A 26500-nucleotide genomic window follows, 5' to 3' on the forward strand; every position below is an offset into this window, starting at 1 on the left:
CTTTGTGTCATGATTGAACAGGTCTCCTAGTTCAAGTGAAGAAAAAAGTTCATGCTACAATAATTGAGGGAACAGTTTGTGGAAGAGCCGCATATGGCTGGAAAAGTCAGGCGTCTCAATACTTTTGTATATTGAAAGTAGGGTTGTTGTAGGGTTTAAAACTTTACAGCTGGTGATCATGTTTGTCAATAAACATGTCCTTTTTTGTCTGTGTGTGTGTGTGTGTGTGTGTGTGTGTGTGTGTGTGTGTGTGTGTGTGTGTGTGTGTCTAGTTGAGTCAGCCGTCTGAGTGTCCCGAGCTGCTCTTCTTTCTCTGTAGTTTGCTGAGTGCACAGCTGAGGGCGCTGTGCTGGGCTATAGAAAGCCTGGACCTTCTGCCTTTTCCTCTCACAGGTTACTAAACACACACACACACACAGTATCTAGGGGATTCTGTAGCTGGAGCTTCTGAAGCAGACCCAATTTATTTGGATGTGCGTAAATCCCCGGAGCGGCTCATTGTGCAGAAAATCTATAATTAATTTGCATAGATGAGGTAAATCATAACTCTTATGGGATCATCGGAGAAAAATAAGTTGCTTTGTGCTCTCCTGCCTCTAAACCACTTCACTGCACCTTTGTAATTACAAGTGGAGGTAGGAGAGGGCGTAGGGGAAAAAAAACACTGATTGACTAAACGCCTTTGTGTTTGTTGTACAGAAGCAGCGTGTGTGACTCAACTCCACACTCACCTGAGAAACAAAGCTCAGCTGGACAAAGTGCACTACGGTCAGACAGACACACACACACACACACACACACACAATGTGGACTAAAGTATTGGGACACTTGTCTTTTCCAGCCATATGTGGTTCCTTCCTAGTTTTTTAGTAAACAGAGGTGATTAATTAAAGAGTTTTGTGACAAAAATGATAACAGGAACCTTATAGTTATAATGAATCATAGTACTTTGGATACTTAAGTACATTTGAAGGCAAAAACATTTGTACTTTTACTCAAGTGAAGTTTAAAGGGACACTTTCTTTTACTGGAGTCACATTTTACCGAGTGGATACTTTTGTGCATATAGTGTATATAGTGTAGTATTGATTTATTTAGTGTATGAGTGTAAGCTGAGGTAAACTTGTCTTCTTATCCCTCGCTTGAGAGCTCTCGCTAAAAATTGTCTCAGAGCAGCGGATTCCGCTCGGAGACCAGCCTCACGTTGGCAGATGCTACAGAAAACTTCTCACTGGTCTTTTCAGTCATATTGCAAAAGTCACACACACACATAGGGACTGAACAGCACGAATGGAAAACACAGCTACAGGAAATACTTATGATCATCACTGAATAAAAATTCACATGGACTTGTCTTTGTTAATAGTGAGAGCTGAACTGTGTGTGTGTGTGTGTGTGTGTGTGTGTGTGTGTGTGTGTGTTTCTCATAGAGAGCTCCTCGATGAAGCTGGTGAGAACGTCTCTGCGAACCCTGACTGATTTTGGAGTGAGTTATTCATTTTTATATATATATATATACACACACACACACACAGTGGTGTGAAAAAGTGTTGGCCTTTAATGTTTCGGATCATCAAACTAATTTAACAAGTGAACAAAACATGCAGTTTTTAAATGAAGGTTTTTATAATTGAGAGAAAACAAAATCCAAAACTACCCCCTCTGAATTTGTCTTCCTTAATAAGATCAGCGTGTTTTTTTTTTTTTTTACATCTCATTCCATATTTAGTCCTTATTTCCTGTTAAAATAACCTCCAGTTTTCTGAGATGATGTTCCACTAGAACGTAGTGTGCACTTGTGGAGATTTATGCTGTTTCAGCTACAAGGGTCTTTGTTAAGTCAAGTACTGATAAAGGTAAGGAGGCCTGGGGTGCAGTCAGCGTTCACATTTATTCATATCTTCATAGAGCTGCCTTTGTGCACATGAGCATTGCCACACTGGAACGGGTTTTTGGGTCTCCTAGTTTGTGAAATCACATGTACAGACGTCCTATACAATTTTTTGGTAACAATTAGGGGAAGAACCAAATTCGAGTCTGCTCGATTCCACTGTTCCTACACTATATTCTTGGTGTGTCCTTTAATCTTTGTCGTTTGGCATCCAGTGCCTTGCATGTGTATGAACCCCCATTCCCCACGATCCATTTCATAGTGCTACCACCACCATGCTTCACTCCTAAGATAGTGTTCTTAGGGTGTTAGTTTTCTGCCAAACTTCAAATCAAGTCTAGAAAATGTACTTTCAAACTCATCAGACCAGAAAACCACCAGAGAACTTTTCTCTGTCTGATCAAACTTCACACAGGATGTAAACAGCATCTTCAAATCAATGTTGTGGATCTCCAAAACTTCTTCTCGGTCAAAACTTAGCCGAACGTACACAAGGCAGCACGGTAACATTGTGTTTCTCTTGTACCAGGTGCTGACGGCGGACCGGCAGAGCGAGGCAGTGTATCTAGAGATCAGTCCTCTTTTCCTCCAGGCCGAGAACAAACACAAAGTCTTCCAGTTCGTCTCGCAGTTCCTCAACAGCGGACAAAGAGAGAACGCACGCCTCTGCACCGCTTTAGGTTTAGTTACAAAATAGCAGCGTTTCAGGTAATCTGCATGGAGCAAGACGATGACTCGGACCAGAGACTGTTGTTTTTTTTTTCTTTTCTTGTTCTGCGTCGATATGTGACTGATCCAGCTACCTAGAAAAACATATCTTTTTGTTTAAAAACTAAAACGTGCTTTTTAAAATTTGATTCTTTCAGTTTTCACCAGTTTTAATAGCTCTACTGCAAAACAAGATTTTTTTTATGAGAAATTGTACAATTTTTAGGTACATTTGTTAGGATTTTGAGTTGATTAGAGCTATTAACCAATGGAAAAGCAGGAAATCGGTCATTGTATTGTTTTGATGTTTGATTGTTTCTTGTTTTGAAAGTTGTTTATTCGTAACAAATACAGGTTTTTGTTCTGCAACCGGATCGTTTTTGTTCAGGTTCTCACACACGGCACCGTTAACGACGAGAGGCAGACCATGAACCTGCTGACCCTTCAATCAGCTCCTGATTAGCGGCTAGCAATACCCACACCCCTCCCCCTCCATCCCTTTAATGGATACACTGTGGGGTTAATCCCATAAACTCCACCCCTCTTTCACTGTCCATAAGCAGGATCTTTTTCGACCTGACATACCGAGAGAGGTGCTGAAGGACAGGGCTGATTGCTGTAGAGTACCCAGTGCTGAGTAAGATTTCCTGAGACACACACACACACACGGCTGAAGTGCACATGGTCCTTCTGTACACTCACAAAGAGGGCAATCAATAACCATGAGAGAGATTTGCAGATGAACTGAGGAAGAGAAGAGATGAGGTGAATACTAAAGCAGGACGGAGAGGTGAGACACCAAATGCAGCTTTAAACACGAACATCAGCACAGCTTCGCATCCGATCAGATCACCCACTCAGCACGTTTTTTTTTTTTTCTCTGTCTAGACACAGATAAAGGTCTTCCTGCCCTTTTTCCCCCGAGTTTTAAATGAAATACAGGAAACTGGTCAGCGCTCAGGTTTTATTTACATGAGTATATAATATATACTTGATATACTCAATATAAGTTTCTCGGATATAAATGCGTTCTCGTGTTGCATTGGGTACAGACACTGGAAGGGAGTGAATCAGTAGGAAAATTTCAAATGGATTAAAAATACAATCACTGATACAGTAAAGTCTCCCAGCAGAACGCCATCTCCTGGAACCCCACAGCGTGTGCACAAGGATTTTAGAAACGTCTGGACACTGAACATGTGTATTTCTTGTCAATCCGTGGAGCTCAGACAACCGTGTTTCGGATGGACCCGATCTCCTCGATCTGACACTCCACCACGTCTCCTTTCTGTAACACACATACACACACAAACAAAACGGGGAAATAAAATTAAAAACCCGGTGACACGATTCTAATTAACAACAACAGAAAAATCAATAACACTTTTCCCATTGTACCTTCTTTACAACATGGACAAAAGTATTGGGACACCTGACTATGATTTCCAGCTATATCTGGCTCCTCACCTCACCTACATCAGTACCTGACTTTACTATACGCTTGTCTCTGAATGAGCACAAATCATCACAATATCTAGTGGAACATCTTCGCAGTAGACTGGAGGTTATAATAAGAGCGAACAGGGACTAAATTTAGAGAGCACATACCAATCTATTGCTCAGGTGTCCACAAACTTTTGCCATTATATTGTACAGCAACGAGGCTGTATTTATAATGTGTGTGTTTCAAATATAAAATGGGATTTTGTCATTTGTATTTGATCGGGTTGATGAAAATGGCTTTATTTTTTGTATCAAAATACTTCGAAACTAAAAAGTCACGTGATGACATCATAAAAACGCGGCCTCTGATTGGTGCATATTCAGTAGTTCACCCAGACATGTTGATATTGAAGCAGCTGTTTAGTAGGATGATGATTTTGCATCCCTTTGCATGAAAAACTGCCTGATACATAATATTTTATTATATTTATGATTAACAATTAAATGATTAGTTAGAAACGAGTTGCTATGAACACAGGTGCCATCAGTCATCTTGTTTGTCATCGAGTCTTGTGGTGTTGCTGATGCGAAGTCGCCCTTCGTTACCAAACACCATGTAACTAAATTAGGATACAATTATGATTCATTCACAAACTGTTCCACATTAAACTGTGGGTTACTTTAAAACTAATCTTCATCTGTTAACCGGTTGCATGCGTCAGATTTATTGCGTGACTCCGCTTGCGATCAAACATCGTTCACTTAATCAGTCAGTGTGCAATGGTGAAGTAACAGATCAAACAGAACAATCGGTAGAAGTTTTGTGAAAAAAATGTCATGCTCCCTTGGAAAAGATTTGTGTAGTATTTTTTAAATACAAAAATACAGTAGTTTATTTTAATATATTGTGTGGCTGCTGTTTTTGTAGTTTATTTTTATACACTTAGAGTTAATGTATTTGGTATTTTATATTAAAATACATTATGATGCGTCTTTGCCCAACCCTGGGATCGTACATCCTGAAAAACTCCTCATGCGGCTATCAGACATTTAATCTACAAACACAACGTATATTACAGTCCTTTATATGACTATATAATGCACCACGTCACATACACACAAACTTAGTTTCCCACTTGGATTTTGGATTTATTTATATATAAACCCGCCACTTGCGTTTCCACTTTCAGAAAGTTTAAAACCGATTTTTGTTTTTTTTTTAATCACTTCATGTTTTGAACGCGTACAAAAACAGCTGCCGTGGGCGTTTCCTCTTCGAGCAGCTCTCTGTAGGCTTCACAGTGGATTTGAGAGGAGCGAAATTGGACAAACCGTTTGTTTAGGCACTGTGTGTGTGTATGTGTGTGTGGGCAGAGCCGTGAGTCATCGGCGTACGTGTGCTCGTTGTTTGCGTATCGTTTTGGCTGGTCGCGGAGTCCGTTTTATCTTTAGCTGTCCTTTTATTATCCGCGGCTTTATCACGACGCTAACGCACAGGCTACGTACAGTACGTCCCCAACGTCTTGAACCCTCAGCGTTTTTTGCTGGTCAAAATTTAAGGGGGCATTGCCTTATCGCTCCGTCCTACCTTTAAGAGTACCAAATATCCTTTTATTTATTTATTTTTCCAAGGCTTTTCTTCATTTCAAGCTTTATAAAGTCTCTAAACATTTCGTTTCTTTCTAGAAAAAATTTTGAAAGGGGAAACCATATCTGCCAAATGAACCAAGTATTAAAATAGTAACATAACCTATATGGTCAAAAGTATTTAGACACCCGACCATCACACCCATACACGTTTTTTTTTTTCTTCCAAACTGTTTTTACAAAGCTGAAAGCACACAATGGGTCGAGAAAATTATCATTTTGTCCTCCCATGCAATGAGGCATAGTGGGTTTCAGTAGCAGTTTTGTTACAGTTTCAGGTTGCATCCATGGTGGAGTTCTTTCTGCCTATTCTCACAACTGAGCACCAATCGGGAATTAAGGGCCTTGCACAAGGGCCCAAAGAGTGGCGCCTGGTAAGGCCGGGACTCGAACTCACAATCCTTGGATCCAAAGTCTGATGCCTTTACCTCCAGTGGACCACCTCCCTCCTATTTCCAATTACCTTCACTAGAACAAATAATATCCAAACCTGTTCCAGCATGACAAGGCCCCTATGAACAAATTAAACTCCATGAAGATATGGTGTGTGTGCAGGTGAGATTAGAGTGAAGGTTGTAGTGGAAGAACTCGAGTGCTCACACAGCCATGCCCTAAAACCTCATGGAAAGCCTTTCCTAAAAGAAAGCAGAGAATATTTATAACAGTAAAGAGCTTTGGGTTTAATTATGGGATGGATCAATTTGAATATATATTAAATATTTACACTAAAATAGGAGGGAATTCAAAACACATCGGAACACCAGTAGCAGTAAAGTGACAATTGTAACTAAAATGTGTGTAAAAGCAGATAACTGGGCTGTGCCTTCAAGCGTGGAATACTCTGTTTATTAATGTGTTGGTTAAAATCAGTGGAGAACAGGATTGATCCCTGAGGCATGCCACAACAAACTTCAGTTTTTGCTCAGAGCCAGCACTCGAAGTAGATGAATATTACCCAAAACAGGATGAATCTACATCTCCACATAGGCCTTTTGACAGACGATGTTTAAAGTGACGGAAGAAAATCAGAAAGCATATGCAGAAGAGTGGAGGTTCTTATAACAGCAAATAGGGACTAAAAGCACATACAAATCTTCTGCTCGTGTGTCCACAAACTTTTCTCTTTATAGTGCAGCTACAAATAGAAGAAATTAAATGACGCAAAAATCCGGATGTGAAGCATAAAATGGTACAAATCGGAACAAATGCTGCATTATTTTATCCTCTGTGTAAAGAATGTTTCTGTTACTGAACAAACCCAAAATACGCTAATGACAAGCCGATTGTGGACATGGACATCATGGACATTTTTTGTTACCGATATTAACCCTGGGTGCACACTGTGCCGTTTTTATTTTTTTTGCTATTGCGGCTGGTCAGACGGTACAAACGCGGTCCCCATGTCACACTGTAGGATCTCAGTTTTTATAATGCACAACAGTCAATAACTGAAAAAGACGTCATCAATCCATGACACGTTCAGACCTGCGTTCTCTCGCTAACGGTAGCTAGCAGCAAACAAAAAAACAGACAGACGTTAATTTTGTTCATGATGTTCATTCCTTAATATAAACAGAAAAAAAAACGAAGATGACGTGTGTGGAGCAAGTTTCTTCATACCACCTCAGGTGGTTGCATCATCAGGTTCAGCGCTACCTATTGGTTCTTGGTTTTGACTGTCGTCGTAGAAGACTCCACGATACAAGCAAGAGTCTGTTCCGACACTGCCAGAATTTTATCAGAGGATCAAAATAAAAAATTTCAAGCGATCAGAGACTACAGACTTTATCCTGGGATCAAAGCAATATTTTTGGTTGGAAAAATTAGCACTATTAGGACAAAAAAAACTATTACCTTCTACCAGTCTTCATTATAAAGATATCAGTTAAAACACCAATGCTGGCATACCCCAGGTACGTCTCATGACGACACTTCTGTTTTTTATGTCCCCACAAACACACACACACACACACACACACACACACACAGCATTGTGGAGGAGTGGAAATAAAATATGCTAATTAAACGCATTCTTTGGTACACGTGCTCAGAACAGAACAAAACTCTCGGGGCCTCCCCGTGTAATCACTTGCGCTTTGACGTTGTGTAAATGACACTCCTAATGACTCGCAATTGATGTCCAATTCGTTTCGCGACAAGAACGTATCCGTCGCAAATGAAACCTGCCATGCTGTGGCTGCCTGCCACTCGAGTGGTGTGTTCCGTGGTGTGAGCCTGCCAAGTCTCAGATGTGCAGAGCGACGGCCAACGTTAACAGCATCTAATTGAGGGAAATTAGTAGCGTGATGAAGGTTTAAGTTTAATCACAGTGGAGGGATGGAGCAGGAGCTGCGGTTTTCCCTTCAGGCTGCTCTGCTGCATCAGTACAGATGTTCCCGCCTCTGCCGGAGAGAACGCCGGAGCTGTTCGGCGTCGAAGATCTGCAATCGATTTGTTCTGCACGTTTTGGAACGCCATCAAACGTCAGTCGGGATAAACGATTTACTAAACCGGTCATCACCGAGGGCAACCTTCTGGAGGATTCCACATCACGTACACTGCGTCTTTTTTATGTTTCTCTTCATCTCCGTGAAACTCAATAGTCTCATTCAGATTTATTTTTTTGTCGAAAATGGAAGACAAGCTGAAAAAACACAAACTTACCTTCAGATAGACAGGTGGCTTTCGGAACACGCCCACTCCTGGGGGCGTACCTGTCAGAAATACGTCTCCTGGGTACAGAGTCATGAACCTACAATCGAAACAGAGGTAAAGAGAGAACACCAAGGATGAGTTTCTCAGACCGGTGCTGTAAAATCAGGTCGGCGAAAAGCATCACAGCCCGCCGGATACTTACTGCGAGACCCAGGCCACCAGCTTCTCCGTCTTAAAGATCAGCTGATTGGTGTTGCTGTCCTGAACCACATCACCGTTAACCAGGCAACGGACCCCCAGATTGTGGACGTCTGATTTAAAAACAGCACGTTACAGCAGATCATATGACTCGCAGCTTTCATGTTTACACTACGGTGGGAAACCACGCCTACCCTTCAGCGCGTCCGTAGTAACAAGCGCAGGCCCTAGTGGACAGAACGTGTCAAACGTTTTCCCCAGAAGCCACTGCTTGCCGTTTTTCTTCAACTGCCAGTCACGAGCGCTGACGTCGTTGGCTACGGTGAAGCCGGCGATGTGAGCGAAAGCGTCCTGCTCCTGAGGACAAACAACCGAGAGATTTATTTGTTATAGTATTTATATACACAGGTCGCCCCCAGATTTACGATGGAGATGAGTTCTGATGACCCCACTGTAGCCTGAAAATACAGTACATCGAGACACGGCCCTGAATACCCAGGAATCTTAAAGAACGGTGATCAGTATGGGGTATGGGGTAATCACAAAAATGACATTTCCGTACAAAAAAAAAAGAATATATTTGTTAAAAAAAAAAATAAAAAATCCGTATTGATATCGTAGTCGAACCTTCGTAACTCATGGACTACCTGTAAAGATCATAGTGGCTTAATGGTTTTTAGGGCTCAAGGTTCCTGTAAAGGTTGCAAGCTGTTAATGTTGGGCCCCAGAGGGAGGCCCTTAACCCTCCCTGCTCCAGGAATGTCGCATAATAGCTGTTAATGCGCTCCGACCACTGTTTTCATAACGAGCCGGGAAATGCGAAGGATTTCATTGTGTTGTAATATACATGTGACGTGTGTGTGTGTGTGTGTGTGTGTGTGTGTGTGTGTAAATGAAATGATGGAACAATGAAGCTACAATCCAGTAGCATCATATTTTTTGGTATTAGTATTTAGTATAATCAGTCTCTTTTATCTAATACGTCTGACATGATGAGCTTTGACTCGCCTTTATGTGCTTCCCTTTTTTCCCGATCACAAAGGCAAGCTCTACTTCCCAGTCCACTTCCTGAAAAAGAGAAAAAGAAAAGAAAGCATAGTGAGTAAGTTGTGTGTTACACTAAAAACTTGCATTACTATTAATAATCTACATCAGCACTCGGGTGCAAAACTAAAGGAAATGAAGTCGGAGATGAGTCACGTCTTCTTTGACTGATCGCATTAAAGATTAACCACTTTTGGATCAACTTTTTCTAGAGTTTTGTCACCCAGACAAACATTTTACATGCTGAATTATTGTCTGATTTATCGATTATTATGTTTCCAAACTGAAGCTGGCTGTAAATGAGGTGACCTGGCTCTCATCTGGCAGGTGGATGTCGTCGTAGGGCCCTGTGATGGACGAGGGGAACTTGCTGAAGATGATGGGCTCGGTGGGGATAGGGGCGTTCTGCTCCAGGCAGTGGTCTCTGTAGTTCATACCCACACACACCACCTTGTCCGGACCGGTGACCGGAGACAAGAGCTGGATTTGGGACAGAGGGAGGACACGCTCGGCACTCGATATAGCTCTGAAACGCAGTTAGGATCGAGCTGTTTGGAAATTTTTTATTTGTATCACGTTAGCAGAAACATTCGTGGTCCTACAAGAGAAAAATTATCCGAATCTGGACTTATTTAATTAATATAGCTAAAAGTTTATATGGAATAAAAAATCAGATGCATTTCTTGTTACAGGTTTATTTAATCAGGACTTTGTTGCTTGTCCAATGTCGAATCATCAATTTACACTATAAGGACAAAAGTATTGGGACACCTGACTTTTCCAGCCAGGTGTTGTTCCTCAAACTGCTGCCGCAAATTCTGAGGAACACAATCGTATAAATCTTTGGATGCACCAGCTCCATCAAGATATGCTCTACATGGACTGGAGTGAAAGAGCTCTAAAACTTCCTCACATCACCTACATCACTACCTGACTGCTGAATGAGCACAAATCTCTCCACAAGCACAATTTAAAATCTAGTGGAACTTCTTTTTAGGAAAATGGAGTGGAGATTAGCAGACATTTGCTTTTTACAGCCAAATGTACAATTTCTGTGAGCGACTCGACACCTCCCCCTGGTGGATCAGCGTGTTCATTATCAGCGTCTTGAAAGCAAGACGCCACTCGGTTAGCCAACTGATATTGATTACTAGGGGTAAACATTTAACAGAGAACTGATCTTTAGACAGAAGGACAAAAAACATTTTAATGATTTCCATTTATTTGGTGTTGGGTATTAAAAAATGTAAACATTTACGATAAACCAATCCTGATGGCCTTGAAGTTTAAAAATTATCAAGCAAAAGACTACACATTAAATCTGTCCCACCTCTGAGCGCACTCCATGCCCTTCTCTCCCAGCTCCAAAAACTCTCTCATGGTGGACGGCATGGACCGATCGAACGCCTTGAGGTCAACAACGCCGTTCTCTCTCTCCACACCCACCCTCATGCTTCCCTCCGAGCCCCGTGGGCAGAACTGGACCAAACGCATGCTGGCTGCTGTGAGGGAATGTGTACGTGTGCCTGAGCCTATGGAAAACACAAGCTTGAGTCTTCTCAAACCCAACACCACTCTCATCTACTCACACACACACACACACACACACACACACACACACACACGCAAAGAGGTAAAGAAACAGAGAAATGACAGGACATCAGGGTCAGGAAATAAAAAGGGAGAAAGGGTTGCACAGAAAGAAAGTCTGTCCATTTCAGAATAGGGACTAAGAATATTTGGAAATTTGCTTACATATTAAAGATGCAAGACGCAGGTGGTATTGCATCATAAACTATTGCTTTAAGAGCCAATCATGGTGCAGGATGCAAATCACCTGCAGTTTTAATTTGCATATTCATCACGATCGGTGGAATTGATTGTAATCATGCGCTCTTCTAATCCCAGTCTATGATTGTGACTGCAAGTTTTGACTGCAGTGGTTAAGATCCTGGTTTACTGATCGGGAGACTGGGGATTTAAGCACTGGTATTGCCAAGCTGCCACACATGGGCCCTTGAGCAAGGCCCTCAACACTCAGTGCTTAATGGGATGCTGTATGATGGCTGATCCTGTGCTCTGACCCCAGCTTCCTAAGATCGCTGGGATATGCGAACGTACATGTGACAATTATAATGCACTTAATGTAAATTCTCAAGCTGGCCATTCTAAAAACTTTCCTCTGCAGCAGAGGTAGCTCTTGTTCCTCCTTTCCTGAGACGGTCTTCAAGAGGGCATGTTTGATGATTTGAGATTAAGATTAATGATGACTATTTTCTCTTGACAACTGTTTCTTGCCAACTGTTTCTGTTTCTACAACTTTTTGTTTTTGGTTTTCTACCTTTAGGAATTAAAAACCCGGAAGGTGAATGTGTTTGGCTGCATGTTATTCCGTGCATATAAAAGCTCCTACCTGATTCAGAGCAGGACAGTGGGTTTCATCAAGGAATTGAGAATCCCAGGATGATTCACGACCTCCTGTGCTCACGTGACTCCAGATCCACGGACTTGTGCATAGGGGTAAAAGTGCACAAATCAAACCGCTCACCTTTTTTTTTTTTGTCCACTGCTGGAAAACCCGATAAACCTGCCTCAGCTCGACTTCCGGGTTCACTTCCGTGTAGTCCGTGCGGATCACATGAACGCGTTATAAGGCGGAATAAAATCGACACAATCGAATCAAATCCTGGGTGATAAATATATCGACAATCCTTACAAACATAACGAGATCATTCAGATAAATCCGATATTATTTTAGATGAAAAGCAAGGGCAATTTTATTTAACAAACTACAAATCCCTACTACTCCTAAAAGCGACGCAGGTCATGTGACTTGTCGGTCAGGCGACACAGTTTGTGTCACGTGTTTATTTATCGGTTTGATGTCAAACAGAGGCTCGTTGGAAATCTAGTGCACTTGATATTTACAGTGAGTTGTGTTGCTTCCAGCGCCCTTATATAAGAAGGAGGACTGGGTTTGGGATCGAGTCCTTCTTTTGGTGTTGGAGTGGAGAGAAGATCAGCGGCATGGCTTTTAGGTAACAATCAAATAAATTGACATCATTTAAGAGGATCATATATATATATAAGTGATACCGCGGTACTCGTCGGTTAATCGTTCGGAACTAGTATGTTTTTAATGCATTATTGTACTATATAAGAAATAATAATAATAAAAAAAAGAAATGCATAAATAGAGAACTCTATGACTCTGTTATCCAACATGAAGCAGCTCCATGCGTCTGCTTTACCGCGAGACTGAAGTGCGCACGAGTTTTATTGCGAGAGTCAAATTCCGAACATGAGTCGAGTCCCGAAGCATTACTGCGCTTTAAATCACGGCTCCTGAGATGGTTAGAAAAATGCCACCAAGAAGCCTGGAGAAGATGTCAAGAAAAAGGTTAAAGGTGATTAAGGAGAGCCACGATGGAAGTAACAAAAAAAGAGAGATCATAGTGATGTATGAGGGCGGTGTGAACGCGACTCAAATCACTTCCTTGTCCCAAATACTGAGAACGACGATCTCGACAATGGTGTGAAATAAAGAGGCGACCAAAGCAGCAAGTGTCCCTAAAGGTGTGAAGTGTGTGACCTAAGCAAAGGTGCCAGACTCTGGAAGAAGTGGAGAAGCTGTTGTGACGGATAGATGGATAGATGGATGGATAGATAGATGGATAGATAGATGGCTAGATGGATGGATCTTCATTGTCATTGTACAGATACACAGCAACGAAATGCAGTTTGGCATCTACCAGAAGGGCAAAAAGTAGCAATAGTGCAGATAAATATGTGGCATATTCACAGCATGTGATGTGTGTGTGTGTGTGTGTGTGTGTGTGTATATGTAAGCATGTTTACAGTAAATAAATATGAAGGCTCTAGCAGTGCAGAGACGTGTGGGCATCATTAAGAAGTACAGGTAGATGTTCTAAAGCTTTGACATTGAAGAGGAAATGTGCAGAAGTGGAGGTTTCAAGATTATGGCATTTAAGAATTGTGCAAGCTGAATGAAGATCTTTCTGGCCCATACCTTTACAACCTGGAGCAAGTGGTGAACACAGTTAGGTGTTTAAAGCCTGTCATGGATGATTCCATAAGGTTTAAAAGAGAATCAGGATTTGAGTGGGGTTGGGCATGGAGAAGCTGCCAAAAGGTTTGTTTCGATTGTAAAAAAAAAAAACAACCACTCTCAATTTCTCTATTTTGCACTGCTTTCGCTTCCTGTCAGTCATGTGAATCCTGATCTCAGCTCTTTCTGATATTTAATGCTTAAGATCTCACTTTTCACTCCGCCTGTGTAACGTTATACAGCGCATTACTACTTATCACTCATATCAACCTTTTCATTATTACTGTTTATTGTTTTATCTCCCCAGTGTGCAGCCTGTTCAGTGGACTGCAGACTACAAGGATATAAAGTAAGTAAAATACGGGACAGAGGTCTCTCACTGACTGCTTCATTATCGTTAGACTTTACACTCGATTTATCAGATCTCTGACAAAACACTCAATTCTTGACCTCTGCCACATCTTCCCAAGAATCCTTCATCATCTACTAGAGCCATGTGCTTTTTTTTTTTTAAATGTCCACGTTCACTGCTATAATAAACTTCAGTCTTCTGAGAAGATGTTCCACTAGATTTTGGAGTGTGTTTGTGGAGATTCAGTAGGTTAATAAAGTCAGGTATTGATGTAGGTGAGGTGTGGAGGCCCCCAGGCAACACTCAGCGTGTTCACATTTCATCCCAAAAGTGTTCAAGATCTCTAGAGCAGACCACTCAAGATCTTCCACTCCAACCTCATGGAGCTGGAACAGTCCAAAGACGTCCTATACAATCATGTGCCTCTAACCTTGTGGGAACAGTTTGTGGAAGAACCTCACATGGCTGAAAAAATCAGGTGTGTGGTTCTCAAGTTGTAAATGCTCATTCCTGACCTGCATCTGTCGTTCGCAGCTACGATGGAGTCCTTTTGGTAGCGCAGAACTTCGTAGACCTCCCCAGTGAGCTGGATGGACTGAAGGCTCCTCTGCAGGCTTATAGTGCTGTGAGTTCACACATAAAATTGAAATGGAGCTGAAGAAGCATTGACCTGACCTGTTGACCTCTGTTCCTGTCTCGCTCAGGTGGACAGCTCTCTGACCGAAAACGTGGTCATCCTTAAGGTTGAGGATTTACCAGGAGAGAGGCTGGTGTTCGCTCCTACCGGGCCGCTCAACCGAGACTACGATGACGTCAGGCGCTTCAGCGATGCCGCCGAGAGTGGCATCAAGAGGTTCGTTCTTTAATGCTATAAAACCCTGGAGAAGAGCTGCGTGAGCCAATATGGTCTCATGATCAACTCAATGTATTACACAGGACTGGTCTTCTTGAGTCTGATTGGTCTCGGGTCTTTTTTGTTTAGTTTTGTTTGTTTTGAATAAGTCTCCAGTGTTGGAGGTAAAGTGTGACGTGTCTCTGTAACAGGGCAATGAAAGCGGGCATGCAGCGCCCTCTGCTGGTGTGTCCTCCACACAGCGCATATAAGCAGAACACCCTAGCGGCGGTCCTGGGAGCGTTACAGGCTCTGTACATGGTAAGAGGTGTTTAGGAGATGATCTTAAGAGATCTGAATTTTTTTTTTTTTTAAACACTGCTTTGTTAAACATGGTCCTGTATTTTGTTTGTGTGTGTGTGTGTGTGTGTGTGTGTGTGTGTGTGTGTGTGTGTGTGTGTGTGTGTGTATGTTGAAGCCCCTGGAGCTGCGTGAGGTGAAACCTTCTCCTTATAAAGTATCTGTATTGGGGGTGTGGGTGAAGGACAAGGGTGAACACATCACCGAGCTCGCTGTGGCTCTGGAGAGCGGAAGGTCAGTGTTGGTTGATGAGAGACGTCTATTTGCAGTGTGTGTGTGTGTGTGTGTGTGTGTGTGTGTGTGTGTGTGTGTGTGTGTGTGCATGGAACCACAAACAAGCCTTAAGTATTTTTGTGTGTGTAGGGTAGTGTATCGGGACATCGGTGGTTCTGATCCAGAGCGCATGGCTGCACCACGTGTAGCAGAATATGTGCAGAAAGTGTTTAAGGACACCAGTGTACAGGTTAAATTACTCTCAAGTGCTCCACACATCACCATCAGAATCACACTTCCTCCTCCTCACTTTCTTCATCTGTCTTTCCATCCCCTGGTCACTGTTCTCATCTGGATTTTCAATCTGTAAACATTATTCACCCTCACTCCTCCTTCTGTTACATTCTATTTATTTTAGATCTTTGTGTCCCCCCCCCCCCCTCTTTCTCTCTCTCTCTCTCTCTCTCTCTCTCTCTCTCTCTCTCTCTCTCTCTCTCTCTCCCTTCTTGTTACATTCCATTTTGCCCCATTTCCCTTTTCTCTTCTCTCAGTCACGCTCACATTATTCTTTGTTTTTCTCTCAGGTGGAGGTGGTGAGTGATTTGGAGATTTTGAAGAAGGAGTATCCGTGTTTGGCTGCAGTTAATCGCTGTGCTAACAGTAAGTTAGCTTCATCATAATGCTTCAGTACTGTATGAAATTGTGCTTATTACTAACAAACTGTGTGTGTGTGTGTGTGTGTGTGTGTGTGTGTGTGTGTGTGTGTGTGTGTGTGTACACTATGCAGATGTGCCACGTCATCAGGCCCGGGTGATTCACCTTGAGTATCTTGGAGAAGGTCCCATTCAGCAAACCCTTATGCTGGTGGGCAAGGTGAGGTGTATGTGTGTATGTGAGTGTGAGGGGGTGGTGTATGAGTGTGTGTGATTGTGTGAGGGTGAGGCATTCATAAGTAAACCAGTCATGTTAAGTGTTGTATTGTGCTGCAGGGCATTACCTATGACACTGGTGGCGCTGACATCAAGGCTGGAGGATTCATGGCTGGCATGCACAGAGATAAATGTGGAGCTGCTGCTGTAGCTGGATTCTTCCAGGTGTGTGTGTGTGTGTTTGGGGCAGGGGTATGGAGGGTGTTTGGGGTGGTATGCTGTTCTTGCATCACTCGCATTTTGTTCAGGAAATGTGAGTTTGATTTGAGTAACACTTCCTGTCTGGTCACACCACAGTCCCAATTATTTCCTGTAACTGCACACTCTCAGGTATTTTACTGCTTAATTAAGAAGTTTGACTTTTACTTCTCATTAGACATCTCTGTTTTGCTGATAAATCGGCAGTGATGGTTCTGCTCATACGCGCTGTGTGAAGGACACACCAGCAGAGGGTGCTGCATGCCTGCTTTCACTGCCCTGGCAAAAAACCACACCGCTAGTTTTTCCGGGTTGCGTCGTTTGTTCAAGCATCTAAAAAGTTCCGCTATCGTTAAGAGACCGACCTCTAGAGGCGAATCCTCGACGCCATGTGCTTTTCTCTCATGCGAGGCTGCACGGGGAGCACTATATTATATTTATTAATTGTAAATAAATATTTATATAATGTGTGTGTGTGTATATATAAAATATGTAATTATTTAAAGGCCTCATGTTAATTACAACTCTATTACTGTAATATAGTAATCATGTCAGTTATGACGAATGAAATAATAATTCTTTATTTATTTTGTATTTTTTCTGTCCCAGATACTGGCCAAGCTGAAGCCTAAAAATCTAAAGGTTGTAGGCTCCATGGCGATGGTGCGCAACAGCGTGGGCTCAGGTGAGGAGCATTTAATATTTTATTACACACATCCACATGCTTTATTCCTTTATTGGATCTGACGCTGATCCTTTAACGATCCAGATTCCTGTTCCTTTTTCTTTTCTTTTTGCTGAAGTGATTAAATTGACATCATGAACGTTATTTAGAGCCGTGTGTGTGTGTGTGTGTGTGTGTGTGTGTGTTTTCCAGACTGCTATGTGTCTGATGAGCTGATCGTATCTCGAGCTGGGCGCAGAGTTCGTGTTGGAAACACCGATGCTGAAGGACGCATGGTCATGGTGGACTTGCTCTGCGAGATGAAAGAGAAGGTACACACACGTGCACACACAGAAAAAATATTTTAATTTGTTCCTCAACAAAAATGTCAAAGCCCAAATAAAAATCTAAGCCCTGTGTGTGTGTGTGTGTGTGTGTGTGTGTGTGTGTGTGTGTTTTAATTTTTAATTTTTTCTCCTCAGGCGGTGAAGGAAGTCTCTCCGCACCTGTTTACCATCGCCACACTGACTGGTCATGCCATCAGAGCCATGGGGCCCAATTACTCTGTAATCTCACACACACACACACACAATCGCTTAGCTCACTTCATTTCCGCTACCTGTGTGTGTTGTAATGTTTTTAGCGTTTAAGCCTGGTTTTTTACTTGGTGCACACAAACGTGCACACGCACAACAAAACGTGGAAGAACTGGGTGAAAATCAAGCATATCTAAATGAGTTGATTTGGTGATTATTGTGTGTGTGTGTGCGCAGATCATTATGGATAACGGAGCTGCACATCGTGAGAAGAACGCCTCAAAGTGGCAGGAAGGTGTGTACAAAAGGAGTTGCGTTGTGTACCTGAACTTTATTTATGCTGTTTGTACTTATAGTGCGTGTGTGTGTGTGTTAGCGGGTGAGGTCCTGGGAGACCTGTTCGAAGTGTCCAGGATCCGCAGGGAGGATTATGAGTTCCACAAAGGAAAGTCCGAGTATGAGGACATCCTGCAGGCTAACAATCTGCCCTCCACTGCTACACCACGTGGACACCAGGCTCCTGCTGCCTTCCTCATCATGACCTCCGGTCTGGACCAGGTACACACAAACATGCACCCTCACACACACACACACACACACACACACACACACACTCAAATGGTCTTCTGATGATCACATGGTGATAATCACGACCATATTTCCCTCCGTCTCGCAGCATGGATTGGACTCGGACCACCCTATCCCCTACTCTCATCTCGACATCGCTGGTTCCAGCGGTCCTTTCCCAGGAGTCCCCACTGGAGCTCCTCTTCTCGCCATGGCAACCAAATACATTATCTAGAACAGACGTCGCCTCCTGTCCATCGCTTTACCTTCAAACATCCGTGTCCATTTAATCCACGTCGAGTTTTACACAATCACCATGTATCCTGTGCAACATTGATTTTTTTTTTTTTATGACTCTCTTTTCCATCAACACGATGCTGAAACTGGAACCATGAGAACTGACCCACATTTTTACTCCCTCAAGACCAGAATTGTTTTATTTTAAACACGCAGCAACATTTAAAAAAAAAAAAAAAAAAAAGGAAACATGTGGAACAAGTCCAGTTCCTGCAGCTTGTTAGTGGAAAAGCGTCAGATGATTCACGTGTAATAAATCAATGTCCTTGTCCATGGTTTTGTCCTTTTTATTTCAATGCTATCACTTTTTATTCATCCTCACTCCAGTATTTCCATTAGAAATATTCAAGCATTTGACGACTGCTAGTGACTCAGCTGTTCGGACATTGAATGAAAAATTATTCCACCATCTTGGTGACAGAACAGTGACAAAACATCTGCAGTAGGTCTTCCTTGTCCTTTGAGAGATTGTAGGAGCAGTGTTTGAGGATCGGTGAGAGAAACTGGTATGTTTTCAACTTTGTAAACGAGCACACAGAAAGCCAGCTGAGGGATTAAACCAAAGGGGTGATGTGGGAGATGTACGGATGGAAGCAAATTAAGCAGCTGCATTTTGGATCATTTGCAGAGGTGGAATGTCTTTCAGAGGCAGACATGCCATGAGGAAATTGCAAGCGGAAAGAGTAATAAAATATTCCACTCATGTGAAAGTGCTGCTACTTAAATGAAATTTTACTTGAGTACAAGTGAAGTTACTGTTTTATAAATCTACTCGGTTAAAAGAAAAAAGTAGCTAATTTATTCAGATAAAAACTTAGTTACTGTTTTCACCAGCAGGGGGTGGAGTGGAGGATTCGAGTGTAGTTCAAAAAGCACAAGGAAATCGAAATCTCAAACTAGTTGCTTTTCAATTGAAGGAATTCAATTTAGTTATTCACTTTTTCAGCCAAAAAAAAAAAAAGGTGTTATTTATAATGAGAAATCGTAGATTCAGAATTCAATGAGCGCTTGTGGCGAACAACTCCTGCGTTTTCTGGAGTGATGAATCAGAACGCTGACTGTTCAAGTGTGTGGCCGTGATGCTCAAATGTTTCAAAATGAATTACTAAAGCCGGCCATCTGGCCAAAGTACCAAGAACCCGATGGTCACTATTAAAGAGCTCCAGTGTTTCTCTGTAGAGAATGAAGAACCTTCCAAAAGAACAACCATCTCTGCAGCACTCAACCAATCAGGCCTGTATAGTAGAGTGGCCAGACGGAAGCCTCTCCTGAGTAAAAGGCACATGGCAGCCCACCTAGAGTTTGCCAAAAGGCAGCTGAAGAACTCTTAGACCAAGAGAAACAAAGACTAAACTCTTTGGCCTGAATGCCAAGCGTCATGTCTGGAGGAAACCAGGCACTGCTCATCAACTGCCCAAACAATCCCTACAGAGAAGCATGGTGGTGGCAGCATCCTGCTTTGAGGATGTTTTTCGGTGGCAGGACCTGGGAGACTAGTCAGGATCAAGGGAAAGATGAATGTAGCAATGTACCTTTCATCCTTTATAAATCTGCTCCAGAGCGCTCTGGACCTCAGACTGGGCCGATGGATCATTTTCCAAAAAGACAATGACCCTAAGCCAAGATGAGTGGCTACAGAACAACTCTGTGAATGTCCTTGAGTGGCCCAGCCAGAGCCCAGACTTGAACCCGATTAAACATCTCTGGAGAGATCTGAAAATGGCTCTGCACCGTTGCGATAAAATATAAATTTTAAGCGAAAATGTGGAAAAGGTGAAGCGCTGTGAAAACTTTCCAGATGCAGTGTATAACATATTTTTTATTTATTTCATAAAACATAAATTGAGACACTGCTAAACGTGCTAGCTTTATTGTGCACTGACAGTCCCCGTCCCGTCCCGTCCTGTCCCCCGTTCATTTCCAACCCAGGTGCTAAACAACATAAGCAAAGTCACGCGGTGATGCAATGAAACACAACAATTACGTTTACAAGTTAGATTTTTTTTTCTACTTAAAATTATTAATTTATTTTACTCAGTAACTGATATGATTTAAAATGTAGCCTTAACACAACATACTGAAGTAAAATTACAGATTTTAAAAACTACTTTAAAAAGTAGAAGTACACAAACTACTTAATTACAATAACATGCGGAAATGTAAACCGTGTTCTTATATCTCAGGACCACAGATTCTGAAATAGTTATCATACCCAAAAATCTGAAAGCCAGCATACAGGGGCTGAGTGAATATAGTGTGGACTCTGTGGAGGAGAGTCATGGTGTCAGAGATGCTGTAGAATGACAGAATTCCCGCCCAGTGATCCAGATAAACTCCTATTCTAGAGGAGCTTTTGTCCACAGGGACCTCGACGTCCTTGTTATTGTGCCGGAAGATGTATTTCGACTTAAAGCAAGTGAAACTCCAGGACTTGTCGTTTTGCTCGAAGCTAGACTCGTTGCTTTCGCCTTTCCTGCTGATGCTTTTGTAGGTGACCGCAATTGAAGAATTGTGCTTGCTAACCTGCTCGACCTCCCAGTAACAACGGCCCACCAAAGTCTCTTTACACAGAACCTGCTGTATCAAGTCAAATCTCTCGGGATGATCAGGAGGGTTTTGAGCCTGACGAGTCACCGTCACTTTTCTGCCCTCCTCGGAAAGACAGAGCCGACGGTGTGCTGTGTTCGGATTCAGAGTCAGCGGTCGGAAATCTGTGTTGGACACAAAGACTACGTTTAAGAATCAGATGCTTAATAAAGTGAATGGGTACTCTGGGGGGCGCAAAGGGGAAGGGGTTCACACTATGCTTGAGAGATTCCCCAACAGAACCTTCAACTATTATTATTTACCTCATATAAATGGTGTCCAACTTTTTATACTTCCAATATCATGGGTCAGATTTTGATGGACTTTTCTTCCAGATCTTTCAGAATTAAATCACCATTAACACTTTTAATTTATACCATTTACAGGTCTCCCCACTCAACATGCTAACTAGTAGGGACAAGTTGTCCTGGAAGGCACCTGAATACAGACACATTAGATGTCAACCGATAGTGGATATAACCGAAACGATAACTAGGTTGGATTGTACCCATAGTTTTTCAAATGGATACAAACATTCCATGTAAAATACTACTGAACTTTATTGCAAAAATAAAAAAGTACTGAATCATTAAAATGTGCTAAATGTAATAAATCTGAATATATCAATTAATAAACATAATTGCATATTTAATACATAATAAATCATATAATCTAGCGCTGTTCGTGCAGTGCACAGTCCCATGTTTAAAAACGAACAGTACGTGACTTCAGTGATTCGCCTCTAGAGGCCGCTCTTATAATGGCAGCGAACCGGAAAAACTATTGGTATGGATTTTTTCATTCAGTGCCAGTTATTTAGTAAAACCGATGCCTAACCAACATTTCATATATCCACCTTCATTGTGTGTCTGTCTATCCCTGAGTATTGCATCCTCTAGTTCCTGTGACCTGCAAGAATTCTGAAAACATAACTTTTATGGTGGACTGGACTTTTTCCGAACACTCATTTTAACTCTTTAACATTATCAGACTGAGAGGGTTAAAGTGAGGAGGAGTGGCTATGGGTCCTTGTCAGAGACGTGCTAGAGCCCACACACATACAGTGCATGTGATACTTACACTTCATAAAGTCTTCTCTGGTCTTTGGTTCAGGCAACAAGGAATTGTGGTCTATTCAAAAACAAGACAAAACATTAAATTCCACTTCTGCAACATACAGTCTTGTACAGTCTTTTCTTTCACATAATTCATTCTACCTTCAAATTTGACCAAATGCAGTTTATAGAACTTTTCCACTTGTTCTTTCACCCCAGATACAGCATTCCTCAGTTCTTCAATTGAAAATGTAGGTATGATAATTTGTTTGGGAAGTTCTGCATGTGCAATTGAGACACTGTAAGACTGTAAACTCTGTAGAAACAAACAGACATGGATTGGTCAATGATTTTTACTGCCCAAGCACAGATACCCTAATAGAGATACCATTATCATATCATCTCAGTCAGATGATCAGGAAGAGTATAATTTTACCTGCAGGAAATGGATGTGGTCATGTGTTTGGGAAAGCTTTTCCAGCTCACCATCTCTCGTCTTGAGATCAGCAAGCTCTTGCTCCAGGTTCTTTATAAGCTCCTCAGCCAGACTCAGTGCAGCTTTCTCTTGAACGTCGATCAGTTCCTTGACCTCCGAGCGACTTTTTTCAATGGACTGAATCAGATTGGTGAAGAGTGTCTCGCTTTCTTTAACAGCTGCCAATGCAGAGAGCTGGGAAAGAGAAAACTTCTTACATTAAATCTTAAAATTTTAGACACATATAGATACACGTATAGATATTTTGAGGCCACCTCCAGCTCTGTAGAATTAAACCTCTAAAGGACATGAGCAAGGTAGTGTTTACAGTAACTGTTTCTTGTAAAGTGTATAGCAATGCTACAACCATATTTTCTGGGACAGTGTAAGATTCAGAGTAAGATGTTAAACTTCTGATCAGAAAATTGAGTTCAAATATCACCACCATCAAGCTGCCATTGCTGTTCCCTTGAGCAAAGCTTTTAACCCATCGCTCTTGATGGACACTTCGAGGCCCCTACAACTCTTCAAATGGATGCTGTAAGAGGTAATTCTTCAAGTTTTGTCTTTCTAAGTTGAGAATGCACCACACAGCCTGAAATCTAAATCTGGTGTCCAGTGTTGCATCCATTTCTGAGCTTATAACCTTAGAAGAGAAGGATTTCTTGGTCAGGCTGATCCCTCAATTCATTTCATAGACCATAGTACCAGACCAGGATATATTATAATCTAGAATTATTTGTTTTAGTTTTTTTAGTTTATCTTCAGTAAGGGCTTTATTAGATTAGATTAGATTAGATTAGATTCAACTTTATTGTCATTGTGCAAGGTACATGTACAGAGCCAATGAAATGCAGTTAGCATCTAACCAGAAATGACTAAGGGGCCCATTTTCAATAAATAACAGTAGATAAATAGGGTATGAGGTCCATATATACAGGGCTGTATCTACAGCTAGCAGTGGCGGGCAGTCAGGGCCAGCAAAGTCTTCTCTGCTGCCCTAAACACTATCAGAAGCACTGACCTACATTTACAACCTAAATTCTAATATTTGTTCCATTAAATTTTATTAATTCAACAGTTTATTCTCTTCGCTCATTTGGTAGCGTTTCTCTTATCTGCACTGCTTATCTGCCCAGGACCTTCACAATCTGTACTGCTGGCCTTTTTACCATCGTCTCCTTAATAAATATCTCTGATTTCACATTCGCCTCACAGGGGAGCTAGCAGGCCCAGAATAGTCAGTATTTTTCCGTTCTCTGATTGGTTGGTCAGAGGGAAATTGTTACAGCCAAGTTTGACTGGTAAAACCCATCTGTAGCGCTTTGCACACATGAACACATCTAAGTTAGACTTTTTTATGTCTCGGACATACTTTAAAATACATTTTTAATAAAAGCTAGACATCGTGAGGAGGTCGGCTAGCGGGAAAGGGTTTGTTCACCACTTCCAGACGAGTGAATACCAGCGGTACCACAGGATTACAGCCTCTGAGGAGCGGTGCACATTATGACTCTGCATCTCTGGTGAGTAGTTTGTATTTTATTAATATGTTAATGTTTTTGCCATGTTACGAGACAAATATTGATTCTGAACTGCTCCAGATGATGTAGGTACACAGTTGCGGTTGTAGTGTAGAGGTTTGGAGTCTTAACTGGGTTTCTTGATTTAGTAAAATGGTTTTCACCCTCCATATGTGAAATTCCTCTCTGTAATGCCACGCGTTGTTATAATACGTTTTTATATAGTACTGATGGTTTCTATAATTGCGACGTGGTGGTATTAAGAGGTGGATTAATCCGGGTAACCCTAGACCAAACATGCTAGACTGTAATCCAGCACCGAATCCATTCCCGTTTTCTTCTTTTCCAACAATACTAACCCTGAGAGACTCCATATCCTGTTTCAGCTCCTGGATGTTCTTCTCTTTTTGTTGGATTCTCAGCTGGGATTTTCTCAGGGTCTCTAAGAACTGTTCCTGTAAACAATATACAGGAAAGTCATAATACAGTATTCATTTGCAGCTATATATATATATATATATGGTCTGACATGCTATGCACTGAGATGTTTTACTAGTTATATAAGATGCTGAAGCTTTTCTGTCACCTTGAACCAGTCTGCCAACTCTTTGTTTATTAACTTTCTCATTACCAAACATGAGACAGTGATATGTGGTGTAAGGTGAGACCTATATATAGCACATGTCCTCAAAACCAGAACAAGTGCCAAACCGATCATATGATGTGCTTCAGTGAGGTGCAGTGGCTAATGGGATGTGAAGTCCTGTGTCTCTTTTGCATAATCCTGACACTAGAGACTAAAACTCACAGGAGATCAGAATTTATATACTAAAAAAAAAACCTCAGTCACAGAGATACAGTCACACTGAGGTCAATTATTACCATTCTGATGATTGGTTCTGATGGTTCACATGATATCTGTTTGATTTGATGTGTTGCACTGCTGCCACATGATTGACATGTGTAAATTTGCAATACTATGTAACAGTGAAACATGAGATATTTTTTTTTTACCTGTCTCTCAGCTCTTTCTGCTTTAGGTAAGACCGTCTCATGGCCACTGTGATCATCGATCACACACAAGCAACAAATAAACTTCTGATCGGCACGGCAGAAAATCTCCAGGATCTTTCCGTGCTGCGAGCAGATCTTCTGCTGAAGATTCACAGAGGCCTCGACCAGTTCGTGTTTCTTTAACGCCGGACAATCGTAGTGGGTCTGAATGTGAGCTTCACAATACGAGGCCAGGCAAACCATACATGACTTGACAGCTTTCTGCTTTTTCCCAGAACAAATGTCACACTCGACCTCTCCGGGTCCAGCGTAAGAGACGGCAACTTGATCAGCTGGAAGTCTCGTCTTCCTCAGTGCCTCAACCAGTTCAGCTAGCATGGTGTTCTTCTTAAGCACAGGCCTCGGAACGAACGTCTCTCTGCACTGGGGACAAGTGCAATGTGCTCTTTTATCCCAGCAGCTATTAATACAGCTCAGACAGAAACTGTGTCCACATGGAATCGTCACTGGGTCCATTAGGAGGTCCAGGCAGACCGGACAGCAGAACGAACCCTGCGCTGTTAAAACGGCTTCTGCCATTTCGCCGAACTCGAAGAACAAGCGTGCACAGAAAAGCGAGCTCCTTCGACTTTTGTTTCCTTATACTTGGAATGTCAACCTGTAAGTGTGTCGTGTTACACAATTGTGACAGTGGGAGGACTCACAACACGATGAGTCACACACACAGGAATCTACCTGGATCTAGAATGTCATGCTTGTGGAAGGTGTACAGTGTCATTAAAACACATTTTTACTATTTGATCAATAAAATGTGTAAGATTTGTAGCGAAACTGATTATAATTGTAATAATACAGATTCTTTTCCTCCAATCACACACTTTTTACACGAGGTCAGACGTCTTCCACAGGAGATTACGTCACTGAAACTGAATTTCAGAATGATCAAACCTGAAAGGTGCTTTTTTTTTTACTTGTCACATGTACTTTGCAGCACAGTCGAATTCTTTCTTTACATATCCTAGCGATGTTAGGAAGCTGGAGTCATGATGCAGCGCCCTCTACAACACAGAGGGTTAAGGGCCTTGCTCAGGGGCCCAAGAGCCAGCTTGGCAATACTGGGGATTGAATCCTCAACCTTCCCAACAGTAACGCAGAACCTTTACCACTGAGCTTCCACTTTGCCCTGGATGGATAAATGGAGTTATATGACATTGTGTAAGTAATATATTGTATAGTAAATTTAT

At 41.9% G+C, this 26500-nt stretch overlaps 4 protein-coding genes across 10 annotated transcripts in view; 2 read left to right on the top strand and 2 right to left on the bottom strand.

The window, feature by feature from the left end:
* Positions 1-2968, top strand: part of gpat2 (glycerol-3-phosphate acyltransferase 2, mitochondrial) — a 130296-nt gene extending 127328 nt beyond the window's left edge. For all 6 annotated transcript variants that reach the window (XM_046871040.1, XM_046871044.1, XM_046871038.1 and 3 more), the window contains 4 exons: positions 273-393; positions 700-768; positions 1431-1486; positions 2421-2968. In XM_046871040.1, coding sequence (XP_046726996.1) covers positions 273-393; positions 700-768; positions 1431-1486; positions 2421-2588 — 414 coding nt within the window. In that variant the 3' untranslated portion in view covers positions 2589-2968. The remainder of the gene's footprint in view (positions 1-272; positions 394-699; positions 769-1430; positions 1487-2420) is intronic.
* A 581-nt stretch (positions 2969-3549) lies between these two features.
* Positions 3550-12191, bottom strand: fahd2a (fumarylacetoacetate hydrolase domain containing 2A). 2 transcript variants are annotated; one of them, XM_046871048.1, is made up of 8 exons: positions 12000-12191; positions 10917-11118; positions 9896-10112; positions 9551-9610; positions 8737-8899; positions 8547-8655; positions 8354-8441; positions 3550-3887 (listed from the first exon to the last, which is right to left on the bottom strand). In XM_046871048.1, exons 2-8 carry the CDS (start codon positions 11078-11080, stop codon positions 3825-3827), a joined length of 864 nt encoding a protein of 287 aa, XP_046727004.1. In that variant the 5' UTR covers positions 11081-11118; positions 12000-12191; the 3' UTR covers positions 3550-3824. The 2 variants fall into 2 exon arrangements, with proteins under 2 accessions (XP_046727004.1, XP_046727003.1); XM_046871047.1 differs by having other exon boundaries at positions 10917-11167; positions 12000-12190.
* A 314-nt stretch (positions 12192-12505) lies between these two features.
* zgc:152830 (uncharacterized protein LOC767682 homolog) lies at positions 12506-18874 on the top strand. Its single transcript, XM_046871046.1, has 16 exons — positions 12506-12624; positions 13963-14004; positions 14542-14632; positions 14712-14860; positions 15052-15160; positions 15318-15433; positions 15563-15662; positions 15997-16072; positions 16200-16285; positions 16402-16506; positions 17149-17224; positions 17417-17535; positions 17686-17769; positions 17977-18034; positions 18116-18297; positions 18416-18874. The coding sequence occupies exons 1-16, from the start codon at positions 12614-12616 to the stop codon at positions 18539-18541; spliced, it is 1530 nt and encodes a 509-aa protein (XP_046727002.1). The 5' UTR covers positions 12506-12613; the 3' UTR covers positions 18542-18874.
* Positions 18875-20404: 1530 nt separating this feature from the next.
* LOC124399820 (E3 ubiquitin/ISG15 ligase TRIM25-like) lies at positions 20405-25959 on the bottom strand. Its single transcript, XM_046871045.1, has 6 exons — positions 25257-25959; positions 24602-24697; positions 22681-22914; positions 22407-22560; positions 22270-22320; positions 20405-21314 (listed from the first exon to the last, which is right to left on the bottom strand). Exons 1-6 carry the CDS (start codon positions 25833-25835, stop codon positions 20776-20778), a joined length of 1653 nt encoding a protein of 550 aa, XP_046727001.1. The 5' UTR covers positions 25836-25959; the 3' UTR covers positions 20405-20775.
* Between the last annotated feature and the right edge of the window lie 541 nt (positions 25960-26500).

Source organism: Silurus meridionalis, chromosome 17, assembly GCF_014805685.1.
Source record: "Silurus meridionalis isolate SWU-2019-XX chromosome 17, ASM1480568v1, whole genome shotgun sequence".
Lineage (NCBI taxonomy): Eukaryota > Metazoa > Chordata > Actinopteri > Siluriformes > Siluridae > Silurus > Silurus meridionalis.